Source organism: Nicotiana tomentosiformis, chromosome 6 (genome assembly GCF_000390325.3).
Source record: "Nicotiana tomentosiformis chromosome 6, ASM39032v3, whole genome shotgun sequence".
Taxonomy (NCBI): Eukaryota; Viridiplantae; Streptophyta; class Magnoliopsida; order Solanales; family Solanaceae; genus Nicotiana; species Nicotiana tomentosiformis.
The window spans coordinates 98,754,339-98,776,238 of NC_090817.1; the positions used below are offsets into that span (position 1 = coordinate 98,754,339).

The following is a 21,900-nucleotide window of genomic DNA, read 5'->3' on the forward strand; positions in this document are numbered from 1 at the left end:
TACTTTGGGTCTACGGACGTATTTCCGGGAGATCCCCTCGTACTGCATATTCATTCGGAACTACAGGACGGTATCCTGGGAGATTTTTCCACTGTGTTTACCTTGTTTTGAGCCGAGGGCTCCCTTAACTGTTAAATTTTTCAGAATTTCTTTAACTATGTTACTGTAAATTTCACTTATATCTTTTACTGTTTAATTTATTATTTTTACTCTGGTAGGGCCTTGACCTGACCTCATCACTACTCGACCGAAGTTAGGTTTGACACTTACTAGGCACCATTGTGGTGTACTCATGCCCTTCCCTGCACATATTTTCGTGTGCAGATCCAGGTGCGAGCTATCAGCCTCGAGGTTAGTACGTGCTGCTGATTTTAGGAGATTTCAAGGTACTACTGCTTGCGTCCGCAGATCTTCGGAGTCCCCTTCTAGTCCCTCGCCTAGAAACTTTCTTTATTATCTTCAGACTTTTGTATAGAGCTACATAGATTATAACAGCTTGTGACTTAGTGATATTTCGGGTCTTGAAAAATTATTTTGTATGTGCCGAGTGGTACTACTCTTGGCTATTTATAATATATTGTTTATCTTTAAAATATTGTGTTTCTTTATATTTTTCGCAATATTAGGCTTACCTAGTCGTAAAGAATAGGTACCATCACGACACCTTACGGAGGGATAATTTGGGTCGTGACACTTTTATTTTAAGATCAAATTCTTGCAAAAGAAGTATCTATCTTAGCAATCTGGGTCTAGCATCTTTCTTTGCTAAGAGGTATTTTAAAGCAACATGATTAGTAAATATTGTAACCTTCGTTCCTATCAAATAGGAACGAAATTTGTCAAATGCAAATACTACTACCAATAGCTCCTTCTCAGTTGTGGCATAATTCTTTTGAGCTTCATTGAGGGTTCTACTGGCATAGTAAATAGGTTTGAAAATCTTGTCTCTCTTTTGTCCCAATATTGCTCCAACTGCTATATCACTTGCATCACACATTATTTCAAATGGTTCGCTCCAATCAGGAGAAACAATTATTGGAGCATTAGTCAACTGGTTCTTGAGAATCTCAAATGCCTTTCTGCAATCATTTGAAAATTCAAACTTCATGCCTTTCATCAATAGGTTAGAGGCTTTGAAATCTTTGAAAAATCTTTTATGGACCTTCTATAAAAACCTGCATGCCCTAAGAAACTTCTAATACCTTTAACAGTGGTAGGAGGGGGTAATCCTGTTATAAGATCAATTTTCGCCTTATCAACTCCTATTCCTTTAGCATTGATTTTATGTCCTAAAATAATTTTCTCTGTTACCATAAAGTGATATTTTTTCCAGTTAAGAACTAAATTTGTCTCTTCACATCTTTTAAGCACCAAAGTTAAATGATAGAGACAATCTTCAAATGTTTTACCAAAAAGTATAAAATCATCCATGAAGATTTCAAGAAATATTTCAGTCATGTCTGAGAAAATTGCCGACATGCAACGCTGAAATATAGCATGAGCGTTACATAGTCCAAATGGCATTCTTCGTTAAGTATATGTACCTTGGGGGCATGTGAACGTGATTTTATCCTGATCCTCTAGAGCAATTGGTATATGATTATACCCACAATATCCTCTGGAGCTATTTATAGACGTTTCGTCAGGTCACGTACATTGAATTTTCTCACCTCATATTTTATCAAGTTGGCAACTTGACCATTATTTAAAATTTGTTACGAAACTTCTGTGTCCAATTTGGCAAGTTTCCAATCCAATTATTTAAAATTGTGTGCTCGTGAAATCCATTGTAACTTTGCCAATCAAAGAGCTCATTAGAAAATGTCCACTTGCTTTTTTATATACATGATAATAGACTACATGTACAATGGCTTCTTTTCTTTTGGTTTTCAGCTTTCTCTTCTGCTTTATTATTATTATTATTATTATTATTATTATTATTATTATTATTTTTTTTTTTTTATATATTTTATTTATTTGTCTTGGATCTTGTTTTGTAAAATGCAGAAACTGAATCCTTTTCGCCCATATGTCTCCTTAATTGTCAACTTGTTGATTATTTGGTATTCCTATAAACAAAAATATAAATATTAGTATTAAAATTACTTATTTTATGCATGATATTTGTTTCTATCAAGTAGTAACGAGGTACAGTCAAGACACTCACTAGTCAAATAACATGTGCCATACTAAAATAATCAAAAATAAATAGCAGTGATAGCAACAATAATCCACTAGTGCTATAAACAATAAGGCAACAAGAACACCATAATTATTACTCAGACGAATAAGACATATAAGAACAACCAATTAATAATATCTTCAAATAAATACCCTCCAAATATATTTCTTCAAATAAGTATCCTTCGAATATAAAACTCTTCCAAATAAATATCTCATATCATAATCTTAAAATACGGTTCTCGACCCCCTTTCATATTCTCACGGCACATCATGCCCATATCTCTAATCACAACCGCACGAACAACTCTCGTGCCAAATATTTCAATACAAAAGATCCGCACAATTAATTTATTTTCAATAAAGTAAGGTTACAATAATTTTTTTTTGTTAAACCAAGTGAGAATTAAACAAAGAAATGAGCTTATTTTAGAATTAGTTTGAGTAAAAAAAAGATATTTCAATTTAAATAAAACATCAGATAATCCACCGCTTCGGATGTAAAACTTATTAGTTTAAAACATAATAGCAACTTCTTTTATTTAAAATAACTCAGTCATCAAAACCCGGTAAAAAAACCAGGAATATAAATCTTCAGAGTCTCGTACTAAAAATCCCAAGCCAACACAATACAACAAAGAATAAAAACACATAGTAAAATCAAATAATACATCACGGCAGATCACAAGGATTGACCTATCACGGAAATACAAAATAACCAAAGACAAGTGTAACCATAGAGAGATGTCAACAAAATGGCACTCCCGAGATACCGTCTCGTAGTCCCAAAAGTAAATGCTCAATAGAGGATCTCCCGAGGTACCGCCTCATAGTCCCAAAAGTAAATATGCAAGACATGGGGATCTCCCGAGGTACCGCCTCGTAGTCCCAAAGTAAATATGCAACAACAACAATGCTCCCAGGCTATCACAAGTCATCACAATTCAATTCCCGACATAACCAACCTTGTCTCGCCAGAAGTCCATTAGAGGCCGTTGTCCTTTTTGAGTACGCCGAAAAACCTGTGACACCTGTCTGACGATCATGCGATGAATCACGAAAGGGCGGCGATACGGCATGTCAACCTCTGAACCTATTTTTTGGTGGTTAAGTGTTCTGGTAACCTGTCACGACCCCAAATTCCCTCCGTAGGAGGTCGTGATGGCACATAATCTCTAAGACTAGGTAAGCCTATCAATGCGGAATAATAAAAAATATCTGAAATAAATAAACTATAATTCAAATAATTTCAACTCCCAAAACCCGATAGAAATAAGTCACAAGCTTCTAAAATTTTATTCTCAATGTCTTTATGTATCAAGGTCTAAAGAAAAATAAGGAAGCAACATAAAAAATGATAGAAGGGGACTCCGGAGTCTGCGGACGCTGGCAGATATACCTCGAAGTCTCCGTGCGCAGGTAACTCATTGTCGTCTAGACTGGTAAGATGTACCTGGATCTACAAAAAAAGATGTGCAGAAGTGTAGTATGAGTACACCACAGCGGTATCCAGTAAGTGCCAAGCCTAACCTCGGTAGAATAGTGACGAGGTCAGGTCAGCCCCTACTGGAGAATAGATAATGACATGGAAAAATGTTTAAACAATTTAATAGGATAAAATGACTATAGAAATGAATCAAATAGTATGTCACATTTAATGACACTAAATAATTGCAAATAGTATCTCGTGGAATCAAAACAGAATTTCTTTCAACTTTATGAAAATCACAACAATTAATCGAAGGCAACTATGGCCATAAATCAATATCAACAAGGGCACTACCGAGGTACCACCTCGTAGTCCCAAATCATAAATAAATTCACAATATCTCATTTCCTTATCTCACCGCGGGAGCCTTCACAATTTATTTTAAAGAAAATATTTTTCTCGAAATAGCATCCTGCGTTTTAGCCATCCTTATCACACCGCATGACTTCTAGTAGTTTCCCCTACTAGCCACGCGTATCAAGCCACCCTTATCTCACCGCATGCATTTCAATACCCAGACCTTATACCACCGCATGCGTATCAATATCACAATATATCACAATTTGCACCTCAAGTGCCCAAATATTTCAATTTGTCAAAATAAATCAACGATATTTTTACACAATAAAGAGCTCACGGCTCCATCACAATGAGTACAAAAATATTCAGGAATAAATAATTTAGCAAAATAATATTTCAAAATCTTTAATACGTTGCTTCAATACCAAATTTAAAATGTCAAATACTTCATATTAATAATATTTAATTTAAATAAAATCAATTTAAAATAATGCACAGAATAAAAGAAACCAAGTTTCAACCAAACAGGTAAAACAATTAGCAGGAAAAGGTCAAGCAAATTTAAAGTATACAAATCAAATCAATGATGGAGAATATAACAAGATTTAATAATTTAATGAATATGCAACAATGATATTCATAATTTAAACACATAATCCTTCACATTTAGTCTGTGTACACACTCGTCACCTCGTGTACACGACTTTCATCACATTACAATTAATACCAATCCTAGGAAAAATTTTCCCCACACAAGGTTAGACAAGTCACTTACCTCGACTTGCTCCAATTTAACCAAGTAGTATACTTTTTTCTCGATTTTCCGATTTCGGTCGACCCATATCTAGTCATAATTAATTCGATACAGTCAACAAAAATTATAGAATTAATTCTATAAGAAAATACTATATTTTTTAATAAAAATCCGAAATTAACTCAAAAATGGCCCGTGGGGCCCACGTCTCGGAATCCGGTAAAAGTTCCGAAATATGAACGGCCATTCAACCACGAGTCTAACCATACCAAAATGACTAAATTCCAATAACGATTCGACCCTCAAATCCTCAAAGCTATCCAAGAGGATTTTTAAAATTTTCCAATTTAAATCACCAATTAAATGTTAAAAATGGTGATGGATTTGGGTAATCAAACTAAGATTGAGTTAAGAACATTTACCCCAATATTTTTTCTTGAAAATATATCAAATATCGCCTCTGCTCAAGCTCCAAGTTGTTAAAAATAGCGAATGGGACGAAGCCCCCCTGTTTTTATAACTTACAGATCTGTCCAGGGTGACCTCGATCATGGGGTCCGATCCTGGACATCGATCATAGGAGTCCGATCATGGGGAGTCCGATCATGGGGAGTCCGATCATGGGACTGCCTCGATCTTGGGCTGCCTCGATCTTGGGCTACCTCGATCTTGGGCTACCTAGATCTTGGACTGCCTCGATCTTGGGCTACCTCGATCGTGGGCTGGCTCATCTTGGGCTACCTCGATCTTGGGCTGCATCGATCACAACCCAGAATTTTCAGCAGCAGAGAAAAATTGCAGCAGCTGTTTTAAGTCCAACTTTTTATCCGTTGACCATCCGAAACTCACCCGAGACTCTCGGGACCTCAACCAAATATACCAACAAGTTCTATAACATCATATGAACTTATTTGAAACCTCAAAGCACATAAAATGACGCTAAAATCATGAATTATGCTCCGATTCAAGCTTAATGAAACTTAAAATTTTCAACTTCTACATTCGATGTCGAAACCTATCAAATCAAGTCCGATTGACCTCAAATTTTGCACACATGTCATAAATGACATAACGAAGTTGTAAAAAATTTCAAAACTGGATTCCGACCCCGATATCAAAAAGTCAACTCCCCGGTCAAACTTCCAAACTTAAATTCCTATTTTAGCCATTTCAAGCCTAATTTCACTACGGACTTCCAAATAAAATTCCGATCATGCTCCTAAGTCCAAAAATCACCATACGGAGCTGTTGGAATAATCAAAATTCTATTCTGGGGTTGTTTGTACATAATTCGACATCCGGTCACTATTTGAATTTAAACTTTTAATTTTTCTTCAAAATTCCATATCTCGGGCTAGGGACCTCAGAATTTGATTCCGGACATACGCTCAAGTCCCAAATCACGATACGGACCTACAAAAACTATCAAAATACTGATCCAAGTCTGTTTGCTAAAAATATTGACCAAAGTCAACTCAGTTGAGTTTTAAAACTCTAATTCACATTTTAATTCATTTTTGTTTGCATAAAAACTTTCTGAAAATTTTTACGGACTGCGCACGCAAGTCAAGTAATGATAAATAGTGTTTTTTGAGGTCTTAGAATAGAGAATTAGTTATTAAATTTAAAGATGACATTTTGGGTCATCACATAACCCCTCAATGGCTTTGATTTGATCAGGATTGACCTCGATTCCACGCTGTGATACCAGGAAACCCAGAAATTTTCCCGAGGCCAAACATAATGCGCATTTTTCGGGGTTCAATTTCATTCCATATCGTCTGAGTATGTCGAAGGTTTCTCTCAGATGGTCGATGTGATATTCTTTCCTTTTTGACTTGACTAGTATGTCGTCTATGTAGACTTCCATTATTATGTCGAGCTGGACGTTGAACATCCTCATCACCAACCTTTGGTAAGTTGCACCTGCATTTTTCAGTCCGAAAGGCATGACCTTGTAGTAGTATGTTCCCTGGTAAGTGACAAATGTGGTTTTCTCCTGATCTTCTTCTTCCATAAGGATTTGATTGTAGCCTCAATAGGCGTCCAAGAAGCTTAGTAGTTCATGCCCAGCCATTGAGTCGATGAGTTGGTCGATGTGGGATAATGGGAACAAATCCTTAGGGTATGCTTTGTTCAAATCTGTGAAATACACGCAGATCTGCCATTTCCCATTCTTCTTTTTCACTATTACCACGTTGGCGACCCATTGGGGATACTTTGACTCATTGATGGAGCTATTTTCCAATAGTTTCTCCACCTCTTCTCGTACCGCATCATTAATCGCGGAGTTGAACTTATGCCTGACCTGCCTCACCGGGTGGGAGGGGGAATGGGTCGACATTTAGTTTATGCGTGGCGATTTCCTTTGGGATACCCTGCATATCTACATGGCTGAAAGCAAGCAAATCTGCGTTAATAGTTAAGAACTGACGGAATTTACCTAGTTCCTGAAGTTTGCAGCCGATGTAAGCTTTCTTGCTGTGATCGTTGGTGTCTAATTGAATGGGGTCGAGGTCTTCTATACTCGATTCCGTAGCTTCCACCATATCAGGGTATCTGATGACGTCTTTGCTATCATCACATATCAACCTCGACCCTGCTGATTGCTATGCCTCTTCTCCTTGGTCCTTTTTTTATTGAGTGGCCGTGTAGTCTAAGGCGATGAGGTAACATTCTTGGGATCTGCATTGTTCCCTTTGTATGCTGAATATGCCCCACAGAGTCGGGAATTTGATGATTTGGTATAAGCTGGAGGGGATGACCCTCAGGTGTGTATCCATGGTCGCCTTATTATGGCATTGTACGCTGTGTCTTGGTCCATGATGTGGAACATGATTTCCAAAGTGACGCCACCGGCCAGAATGAGGAACGTAATTTCGCCTGACGTCCGCTCAACTACATTGTTAAAACCAGTTAGTGTAATGCAACGCGGTATTATCTTAACTTCGAGTTTCATTTGTGCAAGTACTTGAGGATGGATAATGCACATGCCACTCCCATCGTCTACCATAATGCGTCTCGTATCGGTATCTAAAACTTGTAAAGTAATAACAAGGGCATCATAGTGAGGGAAAATCAAATTGTTGGTATCTGACTTATCGAAGATGATACTTTCTTCGGGTTCGTCGTACCGTTCGCGGGTGATCGACTGTTTGAGCTTGTGGATAATGGTGAACTTTATGCTATTGATGGAAGCATCTTTGCCGCTATCGATGATCATGTGGACAGTGCAGGTTGGTGAGGTCGATTTCGGCGGCCCTTGATGTTGTTCGTGCCTTCTAGAAAAGTTGTTCCTTCCTTGGTCACACAACAACTCTTTGAGGTGTCCCTGTCATAACATGTTTACAACCTCCTGTTTTAGGGCGATGCAATCTTCGGTTTTGTGCCCTCGTTCTTGATGGAACTCTCAAAGGGCATCCAATTTGCTGGTACTTGGATCTGACATCATCTTTTGTGGCCACCTCACCTTTATTCCGAGCTTCTCCAAGGCGTAGACTATTTTTGTAGGTGACACACAAAAGTTATGAGTGGGTGGTAAAAAAGGCGTACCTCTTTCGTTTCGGTGAGTCCCTGTCCTTTATCTAGGTGGGCCCTTTTCGTGGCGGGAGGATGATGTAATTGGCATTCTGACATATGGTAGATGTCATTCCTTGTTGGGTCACAGAGCTGCGAGGTCTCTTCGGGTATCATTTCTTCGATCTTTTCTGGATTCGGTTTGTACCGAGGTCAGTCGATGAGTAGGTCCGTTGAGGTCGTCCTCATCTGCTCGGACCTCGGCACAGTACGCATTGTGTATTTCATCCCAAGTAGTTGGAGGGTACTTCATAAGTCGACTTAACAGTTTCCTAGTCGCCCTCGACCCCTTCCTGCTCAACCCGTTCTGTAAGGTTGCGACTGACAACCCTTACGACACGTTCAGTAGGGTCATCCTTACTCAATTGAAACGGGCGAGAAAGTCCCTCAGTCCCTCTCCCGGAGACTGTTTAATGGCAAATATGTTGTTCACTCTTGCTTTGGCTTTCTTGGTCCCAGCATGGGCCATTACGAACTTGTCTGCCATCACTTCGAAAGTTTTAATGGAGCGTATGGGTAGTTGTGAATACCATGTCAACGCTCCTCCCGTAAGGGTCTCACCGAACTTTTTCAACAAAATGGAGGACACTTGTTCCTTGGCGAGATCATTGCCTTTCACGGTGGTGATGTAGTGAGTCACATGGTCTTCGGGGTCGGTCGTGCCATCATATATTTTTAGGTAGGGCGGCATTTTAAAGGTTTTTGGTATGGCATGTAGGGCGGCATCATCACTGTATGGATGCTCGACGAACCGACCGGCATCTCTCTTCAGCAAGAGCTTTGGGGTGCCCGGTATCTTATCAACCCTTTATTGGTGTTCTCTCATTTGGTCCCGGAGTACTTTGTTGTCAATCTCCATTTCCTCCATCCTTTTCAAAATGGCTGCGAGAGCATCGTCACCTGCACTATTTATGACATTGTGAGTGATACCTATCATTGGAGGAGGAGGGAATTGGTTGTGCTGCTTGTCTGCTGGTTGTATAATGCAAGTCCTTGCATTTTCTGTAATTGTGTCACGAGAGGGCTTATGGAGGACGTTGGTTAGCATATCAATTAGCCAGGCCTCAAGGAGCTTTTTTACAGCTGGTAGTGTCTCCTCCACCACAGATATGGAGGTTCCCTTTGTTACACCTAGGTTTCAATGATGACAATAGTGCAAATTTAACTGTATCTATTTAATTACAGAAAATTAGGAGGGTGGTACTAATTCAAAGGAAGTCTTTTCGTAAAAGATATCAGAAAGGAAACAAGATCAAATGCAGCAAGGACAATGCTAAATCAAAGGATGTCAAGGCCATTAAAAAGGAAACAAGATCAAGTGCAGCCGCTATAGGAAGTCAGGCCCTACTTCAAGGATTGATTTGGAATATGGATATTCTGAAGACTGATCGATCAAGTCAAGCCACAAATCACTCCCTTGATTATGGATACAAAAAGGAAGAACGTAAATGACTCTAACCCATCTCTTGTGCAGGATTCGGAGGCACCCTTTTGGGTTAAATCTCTTAGAATATTTTGTGCCTCAATCAAGGATCAATCTGCAACGGCTACTCAAAACTCTCGTATAAGAAGATTGGCAGACTCAGGAATTCAATTACGCAACTCGCCACTATTTTCTATGTCTTCCTAGTTCTTAGTACAAACATTGTACTCCTAAGTTTACTAGTGTCTCAAAAGATAGGAAGTGTTAGGAAGCAAATCAAGAGTTGTGTCAAGCTTATAAAACATTGTTGCTGAAAATCGTTGGTGGTAAATGATCCATAAAACCACTTCTACTGTAACCAATTATTGAAGATCTAAGAGAACCCTTGTGACCCAAGGGAACTGGATGTAGGTACCACACCGGTACTGAACCAGTATAAAACTCCTATGTTCTCAGTTTTTAAATTCCTTGCAATTTTTCTTTTCTTCGTCAATCAAACCTATTGATAAAAAGAAGTCGACTAAATCTCTTCTAAGTCAACCAAGTTTTTTAATTAGTTACAATTCACCCCCTCTTGAACTTTCAATTGGTATCAGAAAAAGGATCACGAACTTTGCTTAACAACAAGTGAGGAAAAGATCATGGGATCAAATATAGTCGTTGGAGCACTATTCCAAGAAGGAACTTCTCAAGTACGACCTCCTTACTTCAATGGTCAGCACTTCTCTCATTGGAAAGTGCGCATCGAGACCTACACTATGTCATATGACATTAAAGTTTGGCACGTGATCAAAAAGGGAAATCTTCCAATTCCTCCAAAGAAGGATGACAATGGTCAAATCATAGTATCATCTGATCCTCTTGATTTAAATGATTACACTGAAGAACAATCAGCCGTCATTCAAATGAATGCTAAGGCAAAAAATATGTAGTACAATGCTATCAACGAAGAAGAATATTAAAAGATATCAAGATGTGAAACTGCAAAGGAAATGTGGGATAAGTTAGAGGTCACATATAAAGGAACCAACAAAGTGAAAGAAACAAGGATCAATCTTCTAGTTCGAGACTATGAATTATTTCAAATGAAGGATGGAGAATCAGTAGAGGAAATGTTTTGCAGGTTCAGTAAAATCCTTGGAGAATTAAAATCATTTGGTAGACCAATCAAAAATGGAGAACATGTCAGAAAAATTCTAAGAAGTCTTCCCACGATTTGGCAACCCAAAGCCATTGCTTTGGAATATCAGGATCTTGACAAAATATCCTATGATGAACTTAGAGGTGATCTAATTACGTTTGAGAAAACACACTTAGACAGGCAAGTTCAACAAGAAAAGAAGAAGACAGTTGCATTCAAAGCAGCCGTAGCTGAATCAAAAAATAAAGAAGAAGAAGGAGGAGGAGAGCAAGATGAGAACATAACTATGCTTTCCAAAGTTGTAACAAGCATGATGAAGAAGAACAGAAACGACAAAAGATGTAAATGAAATTTTAGAAAATGGAAGATGAACAATGATAATGAAAAAAATGTCGAAAGATTCTACGATTGTGAAAAACATGGACACATCCAAGCTGAATGTCCTGAACTGAAAAAGAAACTAAGCAGGAACTTTCAAAAGAAGAAATCCTTTGGAGCTTGGAGTGATGAAGAAGAATCTGATCACGAAGAAATCGCCAACATGTGCTTCATCCCCATCAAAGAAGATAGCGATGAAGACTCAGGTGAACTTGGTCTCATGGCAGACGAAGGAATAAGTGAGGTACAACTTCCTACATGTCCTAACTGTCATGAACTCCAAGAATATTTTGATATTGCTCTTCATATATTGAGAAAGTTTTGAATGAACTTTGAAAAATCCAAAGAGAAAAAAAAGACTGGGCTTTGAAGTTGGAAGTACGTGAAATTGAGAGAGATATGCTTCAAGATGAAGTTAATGAACTTCAACTTCAACTGAAAGGGTTACGAAAATCCACCAATCATAGTTCAGTTAGATCAAATCAGTTTGCTCCTCATAAATCTCCGACTAGAACTAGACATCTTTCTGCATGTACTCATTGTGGCAAAAATAGGCACAACACTAACCATTACAGGATTAGAATCAGAGGAGAAAAAGCCTATGAAAATACTAATAACCCCTCCTGTTTTTACTGCAGAAAACTCGGTCATAGCTCTAACCATTGTAGGTTTAAGAACAACAGGAGATGGGACTGGTGACCCAAGCCCTCTAGTCAAGCTAATACTCAGAGCACTAACTATTCAGGACCCAAGCAGGCTTGGGTACCTAAAAACAAGTAATTATTTTTGCAGGAACAGCGCAAGAAGAATCGAAAAGGTAAATGGTATCTTGATAGCGTGTGTTCCAGATATATGACTGGTGACAAACAACTGTTCAAGACAGTCACCAAATAATATAGAGGAACTGTCACTTTTGAAGACAAATCAAAAGGGAATGTAATTGGAGTTGGAAGAGTCCCTCTCAGCTCAACATGTGATGTAGACGAAGTATACCTGGTTGATGAACTTGATTACAACCTTCTCAGTATCAGTTAACTATGTGACAATGACTATGAGGTTCATTTTAAAAAGCATGGTTGGTTTATTGAAGATGAATTAGGTAAAGTTATTCTTTCTAGGAATAGAGACATGAATGTCTATACTATCAGTAACATAGATAGTCTTGATAATCAAATTTGTCTAGCTTCTATGATTGATGATCCCTAGGTATGGGATAAAAAGCTTGGCCATGCTAGCATGCATACAATTCAAAAACTTTCCAAACGGGATATTATCATTGGTCTTCCAAAACTAGATTTTTCAAAAGATCAAATTTGTGATGCATGTCAATTAGGAAAACAAACTCATTCATCTTTTAAAATCAAAAATATTGTTTCTACTACTAAACCTCTTCAACTCTTGCATATGGATTTGTTTGGTCCAACTAGAACTGCTAGTATTGGTGGTAGAAAATATGCTTTTGTTATCGTAGATGATTTTTCTTATTTCACTTGGGTTATTTTTCTGAACCATAAAGATGAAGCTCTAAGGAATTTTGAAGTCTTATGTAAGAAGGTACAACGCGAAAAGGGATATTACATTTCTACTATCAGAAGTGACCATGGAGGAAAGTTCGAAAGCAGAGCCTTTGAAAACTTCTGTAATGATCAAGGAATCTCTCACAACTTCTCTTCTCCAAGATCACTTCAACAAAATGGAGTGGTAGAACGTAAGAACAGAACTTTGCAGGACATGACAAGAACCATGATTGTGGAAAACTCTCTCCCTTACCACTTCTGGGCAGAAGCTGTAAGCACAACATGTCATATCATTAATAGATGTATAATTTGACCCATTATTAAAAAGAATCCATATGAACTATGGAATGGTAAGAAATCCAACATCAGTTATTTCCACCCATTTGGCTGCAAATGCTTCATTCACAACAATAGAAAAAAATAATTTGGGTAAGTTTGATCAAAAAAGCGACGAAGGTATTTTTCTCGGATACTCTCCCTCAAGTAGAGCATATAGAGTATTCAATAAAAGAACTTTATGTATTGAGGAATTCATTCATGTTGTTTTTGTGGATACTAACCCTCGCTTGAGGAATGAAAAAGTTCCTGAAGGTGAGAAAATCTCTATTGTCCCAAAGTTTGTTGTTACAAGAAAAGACAATCACGATCAGGCGACCAATCAACAAAATCAGTCAAATGAGGAGCATATTGAAGTCCAGGAACTATCTTCTGCTGAACAGTCAACCATTGTGGAAAAGGAGCCAGTCACAAGTGTTCCAAATGAATGCAAAAGTGAACCTGGATATCCCCATAAGTTCATCATTGTAAATCCACAAGAAGGTATCACTACCAGAAGATCTCAGAAGCTCAACTCTCACATGGCCTTAATATCACAACTTGAGCAAAAAAAGGTTGATGAAGCTCTTAAAGTTGACTACTGGGTCAAAGCCATAAAAGATGAACTTGATCAATTTGAAATAAATAAAGTGTGGGAATTGGTTCCAAAACTATCAAATGCTTCCATTGTAGGAACTAAATGGATTTTCAGAAATAAGCTGAATGAATCTAGTCAAGTAGTTCATAAAAGCAAGGTTAGTTGCTCAAGGTTACTCTCAGCAAGAGGGAATCAACTACGATGAAACATTTGCACCAGTAGCAAGATTAGAATCTATTCGAATACTACTTATTTTTGCTGCTCATAAAGGATTCAGGCTATTTCAAATGGATGTAAAAAGTGCCTTCCTAAATAGATATATCTCTAAAGAAGTATACGTGAAACAACCTCCTGGCTTTGTAAGCAAAAACTTCCCAAACCATGTATTCAAGCCGTCAAAAGCTTTATACGGACTCAAGCAAGCCCCTCGAACCTGGTATGAAAGACTAAGCTCTTTTCTTCTAAATCAAGATTTCAAACGAGGTAATATCGACACAACCTTATTTATTAAGCGTTCAAATTCAGGTAATCTTATTACTCAAGTTTATGTAGATGATATTATTTTTGGAAGTCCTAAATCTGTATTGTGTGAAGAATTTGGTCATATCATGAAAGGAGAATTCGAAATGAGCATGATGGGAGAGCTAACTTTCTTTCTTGGATTGCAAATCAAACAATCTCCCAAAGGAATTTTTATTAGCCAAACCAAGTACATCAAGGAACTCATAAAGAAGTTTGGAATGGAGAATGCAAAGCCTATTGGAACTCCAATGAGTCCAACAACTACACTTGAAGATGACAAGAATGGAAAAAGTATGGATGAAACAATGTATAGAGGAATGATTGGATCTTTACTATAACTCATAGCTAGTCGACCAGATATAATGTTCAGAGTGTATAGGTGTGCAAGATTTTAGTTGGCTCCAAAGGAATCTTATCTGACTGCAGTTAAACATATTATTAGACATCTCATCAGGACCACTGAATTAGGATCATGGTGTGCTCATTCCAACAATTTTTATTTAAAAGTTTTTCAGATGCAGATTTTGCAGGTGATAGGATTGACAGGAAAAGTACTAGTGGCACATGCCAATTGTTGGGGAATGCTCTAATTTCATGGCATAGCAAGAAACAAAATTGTGTTACCTTGTCAACTACTGAAGTAGAATAATTAGCAATTGGAACCTGTTGTACACAAGTTTTTTAGATCATGCATCAACTTCTCGATTATGATTTATATCTTACCTCTACTCTTATTTTCTGTGATAATACAAGTGCTATATGTCTGTCAAAAAATTATGTGCATCATTCTAGGGCAAAACATATAGAAATTAAGCATCATTTTATTCGTGATCATATTGCAAAAGGTGATATTTTGTTAGAGTTCATTAGTACTGAGTTTCAACTTGCTGATCTTTTTACAAAATCGCTTTTGGAAGAAAGATTTTGTCTACTGCGTAAAAAGATTGGTATTATGTCTATTATGTAAAAAATCTTTCGTATCTTTGTAAAATATTTTACCTCTTTTTTTTAGTTTACTTAATTGATGAGCATATTAATTTGATGTGAGTGCTATTATTACTCTTCCATTGGTGCCGCCGAAGCAACTCCTCAGAAGCGTCACTTCAATCTGAACCTGCCATTTCCTCTAATCGATACAACCTTTCAATCTTCCAAAAGCCTAGATAAGTACACCCATCCTCTCTCATTATCCATCACGTCTCACAAATTTCTCTACCATGACTAAGAGAAACCTCTTATCCTCCACTGCCACAAGACGAAGCAGACGATTTCAAAAAACCCAAAATCCTAAAAAAATCATCGACCATGAATCATCTCTTGATTCAGACTTCCTAAAAACCGATAATAAAAGCAGTGACTCATCGGAGGATCTCCCCATTAGCCAGAAAAAGGCAGGAAAAAGACCTATGGAGCAAATACCCAAAAGGCCTGCATGCAAGAAAAGGAAGGTGGAAAGCACAAATTTTGGGCTAAAGGATAAAGTGAACTTCTATGGACCAAGTGAGAAATCAAGGTTTGAGTCTTATAAGTATAAATCTATGGCTTATGGACGCTCTGTAAGTCTCTCTCTTATGAAAAATTTGCACTGTGATGTGATTTCTATCTTTGATTTTCAACGTCTTTCTCCTTTGTTTGATACTGTTGGAAATTATGTGTATGAAGAACCTATGAGGATGTTTTATGCAAATCTGTTTGTTAATGACAAAGATGACTTGGATTCAATTGTTTTAGGCACTCAGATTATTCTTGATTCCTATCAATTTGAGAAGATCTTTTCTTCTAAGTTTCATGGTTATGATGTTTTTTTGCAAAACTCCTGGCCTAAAGACGTTGAAGTTTCTTTAGAAGAGGCAAAAACTTTTCTGTCTGAAAACCCTCCTGACATTGGTCCTAAAATTCTTAAGTTTGAACACCGTGTATTAGTCCACATGATCGTTATTACTCTACGTCCTAGGACTGAGTCTCTCAGCACTTTGACTACTAAGAATATCTTTGTTCTTTGTTGTCTTATGAACAATAAAAGGCTTGACTGGTTTGTGTGGATTCATCAGTATATGCTTGAAAGCATCATAGATATATCCTCTTATGCTGCTTGTTTACCTTATGGCTTGCTCATCTCACATATTCTTGAGGTCATGAAGGTTGATTTGGAACCTTTCTCACCTAAGCACATTACAAGCACCTATGATAAGACAACCTTTACTATGATGGGTTACACTCTAAGTGACGATGGATGGGTCAGACGTGCCAAGGTTGAAAGCGCTCCAGTACAGGTTAAGGCACCCACTGAACCAACAGAGACTCAGTCGACTGCTACCAATAACCTACATCAGATTCAGCAAGGTCTAGATGGGGTAAAAATCATGCTCATTGCAATGAAAGAACAGGTGGACAAGATCAGGGAAGTCACCAAAGAAACAGGTACAGATGTGGTTAAGCTCAGGATGGACATGGGAGTCACAAGGAGGCAAGGAATCAGGACATTCAACTCCATGACAGAAAAGATGGACAAAATCACCAAAGAAGTTGAAACCTCCTATGACTCCTTATGCACCAAAGTGATCAATACCCTGAAGTACTTTCTGGGGAGGAACTAAGGCAGTTGTTTGTGTGTTTAAAACAATCTTTTTGCTCGTTGTTTGTTTTTGTTTTGTTAATTACTTTTGCCTTGGTATGTAAGAACCATCACCATGTGCCTCTGCTGAAGGCATAACCTCTGCTACTCTAACTACTATGTTCATTATCTGCACTTGCTTCTTTCTTTTTGATTGATGTCAAAGAAGGAGAAACGTGATGAGTAAAACAAAGCAACAACTCAGGGGGAGCAACACTTCAGTTTACATGGTAACAACTCACTTCAATTTACATGGTAGCAACTCAGTGGGAGCAGGCACTTTAAGATATGAAAGGGAAGTATACTATGTTTACTCTTTTTGATTGTCATCATCAAAAAAGGGAGATTGTTACACCTAGGTTTCAATGATGACAATAATGCAAATTTAACCGTATCTATTTAATTGCAGAAAATTAGGAGGGTGGTACTAATTCAAAGGAAGTATTTTCATTAAAGATATTAGAAAGGAAACAAGATCAAATGTAGCAAGGACAATGCTAAATCAAAGGATTCAAGGCCATAAAAAAGGAAATAAGATCAAGTACAGTCGCTATAGGAAGTCAGGTCCTACTTCAAGGAATGATTTGGAATCTGGAGATTCTGAAGACTGATCGATCAAGTCAAGCCACAAATCACTCTCTTGATTATGGATACGAAAAGGAAGGACGTCAATCTGCAACGGCTACTCAAAACTCTCGTATAAGAAGATTGGCAGACTCAAGAATTTAATTACGCAACTCACCACTATTTTCTATGTCTTCCTAGTTCTTAGTACAAACATTGTATTCCTAAGTTTACTAGTGTCTCGAAAGATAGGAAGTGTTAAGAAGCAAATCAAGAGTTGTGTCAAGCTTATAAAACATTGCTACTGAAAATTGTTGGTGGTAAACGATCCATAAAACCACTGCTACTGTAACCAACTATTAAAGATCTAAAAGAACCCTTGTGACCCAAGAAAAATAGATGTAGGTACCACACCGGTTCTGAACCAGTATAAAACTCCTATGTTCTCAGTTTTTAAATTCCTTGCAATTTACTTTTCTTCGTCAATCAAACCTGCTGTTAAAAAGAAGTCGACTAAGTCTCTTCTAAGTCGACCAAGTTTTTTAATTAGTTACAATTCACCCCCTCTTGTACTTTCACCCTTACCAAGAGATTTTGTGATGCTGCAGTGAGGAGGTGGTGATCCATCTCGTCTAGGGGAGGCATTGGGCATTGCTTCTCCGTCTGCTGTTTCACAGCTCTCATTGATGACATTCATGAGGTTGGTTGGGAGGTCACTTATTATTTTCGTCCTTTTTTATTTGTTACATGCCATATGGGATTCGCGCACACAAAGAAAGGAGATCTTGTTCTTGTTTTTTTTTTACGTTAGTGATCCGTGTTAGTTATAGATCTAGAAGAAACTAAAAATTTAACTAGGAAATCCCCACAAACGGCACCAAATTGTTTGACCAAAAACAATACTCCCTCTGTTTTAATTTATGTGAACCCATTTGACTGGGCACGAAGTTTAAAAAAAGAGAAAAGATTTTTGAACTTGTGGTGTAAAATGATGCACATATATTTTGTGTTGCTATAAATCATTGCATAAAGGTAAATTATTTTCAAATAGGGAAAGAGTTCATTCTTTTTGGCACAGACTAAAAAGAAAATATGTTCACATAAATTGAAACGGAGGGAGTATAACTTTCGGCTAAATCAATTGTATTTATATGATGAAAGGTTAAACTTAGTTAATAATAACATCTCTAGATATGAGTTCCGATGATGTGGCTAACATTAAATAGATCTGGTGGTGGATAGATAACATGCATTAAATATTCTAAAAAGTATGAGCAATAATGGAGGAATATTAGCAATAAATAACAATAAATGACATTAAGTAAATAGGAGAAGTGATTCACCCAATAAAGGATGAATTAGATGATTGTTACTCTTGACAATGATGAGCGACAAACAAATTCTAGAATGTTCGAATTATTCTCGGATCTGATGAAAAAGTATGGAATAATACGAACATGAATCTTGATGAAAATGTGATGTTTATGTCTTTATAAGAGAGAGAATCTTTTATCAAAAGTCTACTCTTATCAAATGAATGTCACATGCCCCATATCACTATCTCTTTTTCGATATATATGAGACATACCCCTAACAAACCCTAATAGTATAAGTGCAGAGAATATCCACTAGAATATTCTCTTTAATATCCCATTTTGAAAACCAGCCGTTAAGGCTCTGCTAAAGGTATCTGATCCCGTCCGTTGTTGACACCACATACCTTGCTGCTTCCTCGTCAACCTTGACTGACCCATTCCTTAGCGCTTTATTGCCCTAAAATATTTTAAGGCAGATTTCGACCTATACACATAGGACCCAAAGTTTGGGTCTTATGAGTTTGTAGAAATTCCAAGACTTCAATTCCTTTTCTAAAGTTATGTTTATTTTCAAGCAACGTCGATTTTTTTACAAAATTAACTTCTAAAAAGTATATAAATATGTATTAATTGAATGTTTTGGACGAAACTGTGCAGCCCGTTGTAGAAGGATGTCTCAGCCATTGTTTATATCTTTGCTTATATAATCCGAGTACTGACTCGTGAAATAAATCCTTCGGTGATTATAATTTTTTTTATAATTGTTACGAACTTAGTATATAAATCTAAGGGTCCGGATTTGCTCCAGTAATATTCAATTCCCCCTTAAATTCTTGCCATCTGTCTAATAGAAAATTAATGGCTTGGATTTACTTTGGGTACTAAAAAGAATTAAATAGAATTTTCTTTAAAATTTTTTATTAACTCTAGTTAAGCTGACTGCAACGATGCAGTAAATTTTCTTCTCAGTTGTCAACTATGAATAGAAATCTTGTAATGATACACCAAAATCCTTTTATTTATTTTTTCAAAAACTTAACATAGAACATTTATATTTACAAAATAAAAAGTAAAGAAAGAAACTTAAATTTTTTTTCTGGAATCTTCTACTCGATAATACACAATAATGCATTCTCTTATAAAATTTAAAAATTATTGACATCTTTTAGTAATTAATCTTACTGCAATAACTAGCTTAATTGTTTTTAAATTAACTTTATTTGGTAAGAATGAGCACTATTTGCTTTTTAGGAGTGCTTGAATATTTACTGTATCGTTGCAGTCACCTTAACTAGAGTTAATAATTCTTTTAAAAATGTTCTGCATTTAATTGTTTTTAGTACCCAAAGTGAATCCAAGCCATTAATTTTCTACTAGACATATGGCAAGAATCTAAGGGGGAATTGAATATTACTGGACTTAAAATCACTGGAGCAAATCCGGACCCGTTATACACCTCCCTCCGTTTTAATCTATGCGAACCCATTTAATTGAACACGGAGTTTAATAAAACAGAGAAGATTTTTGAACTTGCGGTGTAAAATGAGACACATATATTTTGTGTGGCTATAAATCATTGCATAAAGGTAAATTGTTTCCAAATAAGAAAAGAGGTCATTCTTTTTTACACGGATTAAAAAAAAATAAGTTCACATAAATTAAAACGGATGGAGTAATATTTTATCTATATATATAATATAATTTTTCGATGAAAGATGATCAATTGACCACCCTTCGAATAATGTAGCTTCACCTGTATAGAACGATGTCGTCATGGGCGAATCCATGATTTAAATCCTATGGATCCAACTTTTAAAAATTTTAGCATCGAACCCATTATATATTTTAAGCTATGGGTTCATATTTACTATTTTTGTAATTTTAATAAATTTTTACATATAAATTTTTATACCGCGTCAAAAATTATACTTAAGTTAACAAGTACACAATGCACTACATCCGCCCCTTCCGCCCCTGGCTGTAGTGATTTTCCTTTTCAAAAATCTACCACATCTTTCCATTTTCCTGCAACTCCAAGTAATAATTTCTCCCAACATGCAAAACAACAATTGGGACAAAAATGAGTTTGGGAACTGCGAATTAGCCTGGGACTTGTGTCCAAAGAAAAAAAAATTGAATTGAGACCAACGAAATGTTAACACTGATTTTGAATAATTATAGGCCAAAAAAAGAAAATTTTACTCAACCAATTCTATAGGATTTTCCCTTTTTACTGTAGCAGTACTGATTTCGGGTCTTCGACCCTAGATTTTTCATGCACATATAAATCAAGGTAAGTATTTCGAAAATACTATTTTCAGTCTTATCTTCATGCATTTGACGAGTGATACGTGCATGAACTATGTGAATGTGTAGATATTAAGGAATATATATAGAGCCCAATAGGTTAAGAACTACGATTTCATTTCATTGGTTACTTGTAAATAACAAATGCGTACATAACAAACATGGAAATTAATTAATGATAACAGCAATGTTATACATGCTAATTAAAGCCAACAATCTTTTTCTTGAAAATAATGCAAGTCCTCGCATGTTTTTGAGTTCATGCAAACTTAAGAAACTAGCTAACAATATTAGTGATGTCCGCCAATTCCACCACCAAAACCACCTCCAACTCCCCCACCAAATCCACCTCCAAATCCACCATATTTGCCAAAGCCTCCTCCAATTCCTCCTCCTTCACCACCGCCAACTCCTCCACCAATGCCACCACCTTTGCCAATTCCGCCTCCGATGCCACCACCCTTGCCAAATCCGCCTCCAGAACCACCACCAATACCACCACCTTTGCCAAATCCGCCTCCAATTCCTCCTCCTGCTCCATTGCTATCTCCTCCACCATTTCCAATTCCACCTCCAATGCCTCCACCTTTACCGAATCCTCCGCCTACACCACTGCCAATGCTTCCACCTTTGCCGATACAATCTCCACTAATGCCTCCACCTTTGCCGATACCTCCTCCAATGCCACCACCCTTTCCAAATCCTCCTCCAACACCACTACCAAATCCACCACCTTTACCAAATCCTCCTCCTACGCCACCAACTCCGCTTCCTTTGCCAAAGCCACCGCCAACTCCACCTCCAATACCACCAGCCTTACCAATGCCTCCACCTATTCCTCCTCCATTTCCAAATCCTGCACCACCTAAACCACTTCCACTTCCAATACCGCCACCAAATCCACC

At 37.2% G+C, this 21,900-nt stretch overlaps 1 protein-coding gene across 2 annotated transcripts in view; it reads right to left on the reverse strand.

The window, feature by feature from the left end:
• Nucleotides 1-21,093: 21,093 nt before the first annotated feature.
• The window catches only part of LOC104113788 (glycine-rich cell wall structural protein 1-like), a 1,035-nt gene continuing 228 nt past the window's right edge, over nucleotides 21,094-21,900 (reverse strand). The window contains exons 1-2 of one of the 2 annotated variants that reach the window (XM_070177632.1): nucleotides 21,498-21,900; nucleotides 21,094-21,389 (exon numbers count right to left, since the gene is read on the reverse strand). The exon at nucleotides 21,498-21,900 is cut by the window's right edge and continues 228 nt beyond it. In XM_070177632.1, coding sequence (XP_070033733.1) covers nucleotides 21,286-21,389; nucleotides 21,498-21,900 — 507 coding nt within the window. In that variant the 3' untranslated portion in view covers nucleotides 21,094-21,285. Of the gene's footprint in view, nucleotides 21,390-21,452 lie in introns of both variants that reach the window. The other variant, XM_070177631.1, reaches the window with a different exon arrangement.